At 50.6% G+C, this 9158-nt stretch overlaps 1 protein-coding gene across 3 annotated transcripts in view; it reads right to left on the bottom strand.

Annotated features, from left to right (window-relative positions):
• Positions 1 to 1299: 1299 nt before the first annotated feature.
• Positions 1300 to 9158, bottom strand: part of EML2 (EMAP like 2) — a 44998-nt gene continuing 37139 nt past the window's right edge. For all 3 annotated transcript variants that reach the window (XM_081018717.1, XM_081018716.1, XM_081018718.1), the window contains 5 exons: positions 8684 to 8781; positions 6101 to 6188; positions 5778 to 5873; positions 4223 to 4353; positions 1300 to 2654 (listed from right to left, as the gene is read on the bottom strand). In XM_081018717.1, the coding sequence (XP_080874843.1) occupies positions 2529 to 2654; positions 4223 to 4353; positions 5778 to 5873; positions 6101 to 6188; positions 8684 to 8781 (539 nt within the window). In that variant the 3' untranslated portion in view covers positions 1300 to 2528. The remainder of the gene's footprint in view (positions 2655 to 4222; positions 4354 to 5777; positions 5874 to 6100; positions 6189 to 8683; positions 8782 to 9158) is intronic.

Below are 9158 nucleotides of genomic sequence, written 5' to 3'. Positions count from 1 at the left end.
GGTTTCGCCGCTCGCACAGAAGCGCAAAATGACATCATGCGTAGAACCCACGAATTGCAACCCGCACGTGTGCAGACGCACTGCTGCGGGTTGCGCTCTTTTCATGTTGCGAAGAGGCCTCCGGAACTGTACAGTCACACCTCGGGTTGAAGTAGCTTCAAGTTAAGTATTTTCGGGTTGCACTCCGCGGCGGCCCGGAAGTAACAGAGCATGTTACTTACGCATCACTCGCGCGATGTGCAGACGCTCAAAATGACGTCATGTGCGGAAGTGGCGAAATGTGACCCACGCACAGTTGCATTTACGTTTACTTCAGGATGCGAACGGGGCTCCAGAACGGATCCCGTTCGTATCCAGAGGTACCACTGTATATTATTATTATTATTATGCTCGGATCCCGCTTGCTGGTATCCCATAATGAGCATCTGGTCGGCCACTGTGAGAACAGGATGCCAGACTAGATGCGCCATTGGGCCTGATCCAGTGGGTGCTCTTCTGATATTGAAAAGAGACCGGTAGTCACATTCCAACTCCAGGTATGATTTCTTCAGCTGGAATTCCAGCTAGTTTCTGGTCTCATCTTTACAATCCCACAAAAAAAAGTGTGCCATGTCGCCTGATTGCCGAATTACATAATCCTAGATGAGCTCACCCCACCCCCACTCTCCCTTCCCCGCCTGCTTTCTTAAATCCTCTGTGTATTTTTTTGAGAGAGCAGCAGAGATGAGAGAAACTAATCCAGTAGCAGCAGCAGCAGCAGCAGCAGCAGCAGCAGCAGCAGCAGATGATGATGATGAGAAGGAGCTGGCAAGGCTTCACTGCACCCTGGGACTCATCAGCCAGCAACACAGGGGAGGGTGGGTGTTTGGCTTTTCTATAGAAGGGCTTTCCAAAATCCTCTGGCCCCAACCCCAGGCTATGCTCAAGGGGCTTAGCTCTGGGACCGCTTCTGTTCCTCCGAGCAAAGAGGCCGTACGTTAAAAAGCCCCAAGCAGAGGGTGATGGAATCATCGAAGGGGCACCCCGAGGTCATCCAGCCCAGCCCACCTCCTGCAAGGCAGGAATATGCAGCTGTCCCATATGGCGATCCAACCTACGCCATGCTGTCACCATCTGAGCTACCCCAGGCTCCTTTTGCTCCAGGCAGCATGACATTCATTGGGCAAACAAATTCGCCGCGAGCACATTCAACCACATACCTGACCTCGAAAAACACTGCTTGTTTAGGCTCACCCTGTGAGGTCTGTTTAAGGTACAGGAGTTGCCCCTGACAATGACATTTACACACAGGAAGGCGTGTGTGTGTGTGTGCGTTGTTAGGTCTCTTTTTATTGTCGTATTCTTATTAAACAGCTTTCTAAGCTCTGCCACATTTTCTTTGGAAAATACAGAAGACAGACAGACAGACATGCTTTGCCCCTCCCCTTCCACCTTCCTGCTCCTCGGCGGGGCCTGAAATTGCCAAAAACGCGTGCCCCCAACCCCGTCCCCAAACCATCAATATGTCCAGTGCAAAATACCGCCAACCTGGGCTGAAAATGTGACTTCTGTTGGGAGTTTTAAAAAAAGGAGATTATGTTGTCCCCGTGCCCTCCGATTTAGCTCCCCAGGACGCCTCTCCTTTTCCTCTGATTCAGACAGCGACAAGGGATTCCTCTGCTCCCAATATTGCTATTCACCCTTCTCCAACCTGGTGCCCTCCGTCAGTTTAGGAATATACAATTTCCCATCATCCCCAGCCAGTTAGGGAAGCCTGGCAAAGTCCGATGCCGTGGCGCGAAAGGGCAGCCGTCTTAATTCATGGCTCCATGTATAAAGTAGGGGGCAAGGCCCACTTTGCATGAAAACGGACCGGCGGGAAACCCAGGGCGGGCGAGATAAAGCCCTTCTCCAAAGCACCGATTCGGGGAATGTGATGGAGGGGTACAGGTGGCTTCAAAGGAAGACGAGCAAATTCATGTAGGGGGAGAAGGATGTCCGGAAAAGCGAAAAAAGGACTCACCGAATGCCTCTTTGCAAAGCTCTGGGTGCGATAGGGAATGGGGGAGATTGGGGGAGCTGGAATCAAAAACCTCGCCGGTCAAAGCAGGTCTCAAACTGCTTGACATCCATAGTGCAAACATCTGGGGAGGATAGCGAAATCTGCGGGTGGCAGCTTCTCCCTCCATGATTTCTTAAATGAGAGGCGCAGAGGCTGCCTCACAATTTAGGAAAAAGCACCCCCCCACACCAACACAGTCACATTCTCAGCCTGTGCAACCTCCAGCCTTTAAATATAGATATATAGAGATAGATCTGGATATATATTATCATTATTCATATAGAGATGTCTGTAAAATATAGCTCCGCCGTATCCTCTCTTTAAATCTTCCTCTTTCCACAATCCCACCCCCCACATTGCTGTCACTCCCAACCTCAAAAAGTGTTTAATAGGATCCAACCCCACCCCCAACCCTACTCGTTGCCCCGTTCCCTCCCCCTGGGAGGGGAAAAGCCCCGCTTGCCCCCCGCCCTGCCCTGCCCTCCCCCTAGACGAGGCGCCACTGGAGGATGCTGGTGTCGGTCCCACCGGTGGAGAGCAGCAGGCTGTCGTCGTGGAGGAAGGCAATGTTGGTGACGTGGCTGCTGTGGCCGTTGTATGTGTGGCTGGGGGCCTGGAGCAAGAGAGAGGAAAGGGGTCTCAGGAGAGGGCAGGAAAAACCCCACGCACAAAGTCCGGCCGCCCCGCTTGTCAAAAGCCTTTCCGAAATCAAGATACACTATGTCCACAGCGTTCCCCTGATCCACCAAGCTTGTAACTCCGAGGATGGCAAGTGGGGCTGGGGGGGATATTCCAAGACAATCAAATACTGCAATTAATCCAGAATGTGGCAGCTAGACTGGTGACTGGGAGCGGCTGCTGGGACCACATAACACCGGTCCTGAGAGATCTGCATTGGCTCCCAGTACGTTTCCGAGCACAATCCAAAGTGTTGGTGCTGACCTTGAAAGCCCTAAATGGCCTCAAAGGCCCAGTATCCCTGAAGGAGCGTCTCCACCCCCATCGTTCAGCCCAGGCACTGAGATCCAGCTCCGAGGGCCTTCTGGCGGTTCCCCCATTGCGAGAAGTGAGGTTACAGGGAACCAGGCAGAGGGCCTTCTCGGTGGTGGCACCCGCCCTGTGGAACGCCCTCCCTTCAGATGTGAAGGAAATAAGCAGCTATCTTCTTTTTAAAAGACATCTGAAGGCAGCCCTATTTAGGGAAGTTTTTAATATTTAATGCTGTATTGTTTTTAACACTTGATTGGGAGCCGCCCAGAGTGGCTGGGGAAACTCAGCCAGATGGGCGGGGTATAAATAATAAATTATTATTATTATTATTATTATTATTATTATTATTATTAAACATTTAAACATTTCAGTGTAATACAGTATATTATCCTCTGCAGAATATGGATAGATGTCTTTTCAAAACGAGAGCAAGAGCATCGAGTGACACTGAGGGCAATCTCATCCTGTAAATGAGATCACCCAGCAAAAGCGAGCTCATACTTCCCCTTGAGTTTGCCTACATACTCAAGGTACATATAGGCTTGTTTATAATTGTATTTGGGGAATGATTCACGTTCTTAGGTAGCTGCACACTTCTCTATTTGCTGTGAGTCCCGTGATAACATTATAAAGCAGTCATGCTCTATGTTATAATTCAACGAGTTGTTTCTTTTTGTCCTCCAACGTATTTCTTATATTTAAAAAATCGGTGTGCTGCGAGCAATTTTTTATTCTGAAGGTGTGGCCCAGAGAAATCTTTTTGAGAACCACTGGGCTAAGGATGGGGGCAACCAAGACATGCAGGCACTGCGGAAACCGGGGGGGGGGGGGATGGGGTTGAGTGGCGGATGCCGCGAGCAACTGGGAAAGAGACGAGCCAAGAGAGGTTGGTGCGGAAGTCTCAGGACGCCCCTTGCCCACTTTCAGGTTACCGTATTTTTTGCTCTGTAAGACTCACTTTTTCCCTCCTAAAAAGTAAGGGGAAATGTGTGTGCGTCTTATGGAGCGAATGCAGGCTGCGCAGCTATCCCAGAAGCCAGAACAGCAAGAGGGATTGCTGCTTTCACTGCGCAGCGATCCCTCTTGCTGTTCTGGCTTCTGGGATTGGGTACTTAGAATGAGAGCAGAAGGAAAGGATCGGGGCAAGACGAGAGGGTAAGAGACCCTGGGGAGGTGGGGCGGGAGGCTCACCCGCGGCTGGCAGCAAGGGTAGGAGAACAAGTGCACTTTGCCGAAGTCGTCGGCAGACGCCAGGAGCTTCCCGTCGTGGGAGCGGCAGACGGCGTTGATGTCGGTGCCGTCCGCACCCTCCGGCCAGATCCCTAACAGGGCAGAGAAAAAGTCAGCGGCGGAAATAACAGTAATAATAATACAGTCATGCTTTGGAAGTCCCCTTCATGGATCACAGCCTTGCCAATCCAGGGGCTTGAATAACTCAGAGAAGCTGTGAGCTATGTGTGCAGGACCACCCAAGATGGACTGGTCATAGTGGAGAGTTTTGACCAAACGTGATCCACCTGGAGCAGGAACCGGCAAGCCACTCAAGTATCCCTGCCAAGAAAACTCTATGGACAAACTCCCTGGAAAAGAGCCTGATGTTGGGAAAGATGGAGGGCACAAGGAGAAGGGGACGACGGAGGACGAGATAGTGGGACAGTGTTCTCGAAGCTACCAGCATGAGTTTGAAGAAACTGCGGGAGGCAGTGGAGGACAGGAGTGCCTGGCGTGCTCTGGTCCAGGGGGTCACGAAGAGTTGGACATGACTGAACGACTAAACAACAACAACCTTGGAAGTAGAACCAAATCCGTTCCAGAAGTCCGTTTGACTTCCAAAACGTTCAGAATCCAAATCATGGCTTCCAATGGGCTGCAGGAAGCTCCTGCAGCCAATCAGAAGCCACGTCGGACGTTCGGGTTCCAAAGAACGTTCACAAACTGGAACACTCACTTCTGGGTTTGGGAGCCAAAACGTCTGAGTCGCAAGGCGTTTGACAACCAAGGTACGACTGTAATAATTTTCTTATTTGCACGCCGCCCATCCGACTAGGTTGCGCCAGCCACTCTGGGCAGCTTCCAACATATACAGAAACAAAGCGAAACATCCAACATTAAAAAGCTTCCCTATACAGGGGAAAGAAGCTGTAACATCCCCCCAACCCATCCTGTTTTCCCGTTTTGTGCATCATAACCTGCAATGCCCAAACAAAAACCCTCTGTTGCTTGCTGGGCCAACCACCCGCATGGCCAAAAGAACTGGCAGGAGTGGGGAGGGGGTGGTTTGTAAGGGGCATTTGCCATATCCTATTCTGCCTGGTTTAGCGGTAACGAGGGGGTTGCTTGCCGACGTTTTCACAGTTTGAAAACAAATCATTTATTAAGAAGAGGAAGTGGGGGAGCTCTGACCACCACCCCTGGCCAGCCAGACGACTGGGGTATAAATAATTATTGTTGTTATTATTTCTTCCATTTGTGCTTCTGGGCGGAGCCAAGGGCATCATCCTGTCTGAGGGGGTTAAAGGATGAAGTGTGTGCCTCAGTTTTGGGAGGTCTGCAGATCCTTTCTGAAGGCAGCCCTGTTTAGGGAAGCTTTTAATATTTGATGCATTACTGTATTTTAATATTTTGTTGGAAGCCGCCCAGAGTGGCTGGGGAAGCCCAGCCAGATGGGCAGGGTATAAAAAATAAATTATTATTATTATTATTATATTTCTTGCTCACACCACCCGCCCAGCCAGGAGACACTCACCAAAGACCCCAAAGCCCAGGACGCAGGTGGCCGTGGCCCAGTCCATGTTGCGGACGGCCTCAGCGCTGGTGATCTGGCGGCAGGTGGAGGGATCCCCTGTAGGGAGGGAGCAGGAGGAGGAGGAGGAGGAGGAGGAAGGAGACACAGACAAGAAAATGTAAAGCACGTAATGCCATCAGAACCTGGGCTGTTCCTTCTGCAGAGATCTCAGATTGTGCAAACAGACTCTAAAGGAGAAGATCGTCTGATAAGGAGGACTCCTCCTAGTCCCTCTCCTAGCGCAAAGGTGGCGCAAAGAAAAAGAACCCAAACTCTATACTCACAGTACAGGATTTCGTAATCGCCAGAATTGGTGACCAAACAGCTGCTGTCAAAGGCCCAGTCCAGATGGGTGATGAAACTGGAGTGGCCCTAGAGCAAAGGGGAGATTTTAGATTGATTGATTGACAGACACACACACACACACACACACACACACACACACCTGCAAGGGGAACACTTCCTGTTACACACATAACCCTGAGGTTTCTCACAGGGTCTCTGCCATGGGAGCATATTCACCCAGTGCTTCACCAGTTGCACTGGCTTCTGGTGGAGTATAGGGTCAGGTTCAAGGTGCTGGTTTTAACCTTTAAAGCCCTTTGTGGCTTAGGGCCCTCGTATTTACGGGACCGCCTCTCCTGGTCTGCCCCACAGAGGACCTTAAGGTTCATGAATAACCACAGTTTAGAGGTCCCAGGCCCTAAGGAAGTCAAGACTATCCTCCACCAGGGCCAGGGCCTTTTCAGTGATGGCTCCGACCTGGTGGAATGCTCTGTCCTATGAGATCAGGGCCCTGCAGGATTTAACCTCCTTCCGCAGGGCCTGTAAGACAGAGCTATTCCGCCTGGCCTTTAATTTGAATTCAGCCTGATCTTTTATTTCCCTTCTCTTCCCTCCCCCTCCCCTTTTATGAAGATCACCCGCTCTGAGACCCCACAGCTAATTCTCCCCTGGCCTCCTCGTTGGCCCAAGTAGGACCAATTCAGCCAGCTAGCTCTGGGGATTATCTAACTGATTTGTAATTTTTATTGTTATTCATGTTTTTATACTGTATTTTATGCTGCTTTTATAATTAAGTGTTTTAAATTTGTTGTTAGCCGCCCTGAGCCCAGTTTTTGAACCGGGAAGGGCGGGGTATAAATAAAAAATTATTATTATTATTATTATTGTTATTATTATTATTATTGTTTGATGCTCTACAACCCCTTAGAAACCACAGAATCGTCGACTTGGAAGGGACCTCCAAGGATCATCTAGTCCAACCCCCCTGCAATGCAAGATTATGCAGTTGTCCCATCAAGAGATCGAACCTGCGACGTTGGCACTATCAGCCCCACGTTCTAACCAACCGAGCCCAGAGCGCTTTATTTCCCTTCAAGGCAAAGGACCCTGGCGCTCACGGCCACCGTGTGCCCTGCTAATCTCCTCGCTGCGCCCAGATGAGGTAGACACTCTGCGCATGGCCAGAGGCTCATGTTGTTCAGCATCTCCTGGGGCCAAGTCAAAAAAAGCCCAGGAAATCAGGCTGTTGTGGACAGCCGTACCTGCCCAGAGGAGTGAAGCACCACAAACCATTATCCATTTTTCAAAAGGATAATTTTTTTTTATTAAAAAAAGACATACCGTACGGCTGGCTGGACCCCTATATCTGACAGAGCAGCTCCCTCTGCTGCCCACTTGCAATATTACAGTGTTTCTCTACCTTAATATGGCAGCCTTTGTCAAACTGGTACCCTCGATATGCTTTGAACTACAATTCCCATCAGCCCCCAAGCCAGCACCGTCGCTGGGGCTGATGAGAGTTGTGGTCCAAAACATAATGGAGGGCACCAGGTTGGCAAAGACCGCCTTACATTATGCAACAGGAGGTGTCTGAAACAGAAGATGCCCGGCACAACCGCAAATACTTCATAGCTGAACGTCAGACTCAACTGCTCAAGTGGGGACCAAAGAGATCCCGTTCAGCCATGTCGCCACAGGGACGTTTCTGCTTCTGATACTAGATTTGAGTGTTTCTTTTGCGATACGTAAGCTTTTGCCAGCTGCTTTGGAAAGTCTGGGCTAGAGGAAAGTGGGGTGTAAATATTCCACCCCCTGGAGACGCAACTCTTTAGCCTGTTTTCAGCACTTGAGGTGTATTGTCATATCTCAGGTTACAGACGCTTCAGGTTGCGTGTTTTCGGGATACAGACACGCCGAAACCCGGAAGTATTGGAACGGGTTACTTCTGGGTTTCGGTGCTCGCGCATGCGCAGAAGCACCAAATCGCAACCCACATGTGCGCAGACACGGTGCTGTGGGTTGCGGACGTGCCTCCCGCACGGATCACGTTCGCAACCTGAGTGTCCACTGTGTATCTTTAAGGTAAAGGTAAAGGGACCCCTGACCGTTAGGTCCAGTCGTGACCGACTCTGGGGTTGCGGCGCTCATCTCGCTTTTTTGGCTGAGGGAGCTGGCGTACAGCTTCCGGGTCATGTGGCCAGCAGGACTAAGCTGCTTCTGGCGAACCAGAGCAGCGCACGGAATCGCCGTTTACCTTCCCGCCGGAGTGGTACCTATTTATCTACTTGCACTTTGACGTGCTTCCGAACTGCTAGGTTGGCAGGAGCTGGGACCAAGCAACGGGAGCTCACCCCGTCGCGGGGATTCGAACCACCAACCTTCTGATTGGTGGTTTAACCCACAGCGCCACCCGTGTCCCTTTTTGTGTATCTTTAGCACCCGCCTTATATTGTGATTGTAAGTTGTTTTTAAACGTGGCATTTTGGATGTTGTAACCTTTGGGTGAAAGGAAGTCAAGGGAGGAAGGAAGGAAGGAAGGGAATCTTTCTCGGCAGAATGTCTTTGGTTGTGCCTCCACTCACCGAACACTTGCCGACGCGCCCATACTTCCTGCCACCCTCAGAAACCAGGTAGATGTAGACAAAGTTGTCGTGGGAGCCCAGGGCCAGGTATTTGCCATCTGCAAAGCACAAAAGCAAGAGTCAGGGGACTGGAGGGGGGGGCAGACACTGGAAGGCAAAATGGGGCTCTCAATGCAGCTGAGAATTTTTAGTCTCCAGTGCACACTTAGATTCAGAGAGCGGTAGAGTTGGAAGGGACCCCTGGGGTCATCCAGTCCAACCCCCTGCAATGCAGGAATCTCAGCTAAAGCATCCGTGACGGACGGCCATCCAACCTCTATTTAAAAACCTCCAAGGAAGGAGAGTCCACCACCTTCCGAAGGAGTCAGTTCCAATAGGCTTAGGGGATTGTTTTTTTTGGTAATATTTCAACACTGCTTTCCACTGAAAAGGTCCCGGAGAATATTCCCAACCCGGGGAAAAAAAAAATTAGAAA

Source organism: Podarcis pityusensis, assembly GCF_964106645.2.
Source record: "Podarcis pityusensis genome assembly, chromosome: 8".
In the NCBI taxonomy this organism is placed as follows: domain Eukaryota; kingdom Metazoa; phylum Chordata; class Lepidosauria; order Squamata; family Lacertidae; genus Podarcis; species Podarcis pityusensis.
The sequence above is the reverse complement of the archived record's forward strand: the minus strand, read 5'-3'. Positions and strand labels throughout refer to the sequence as shown.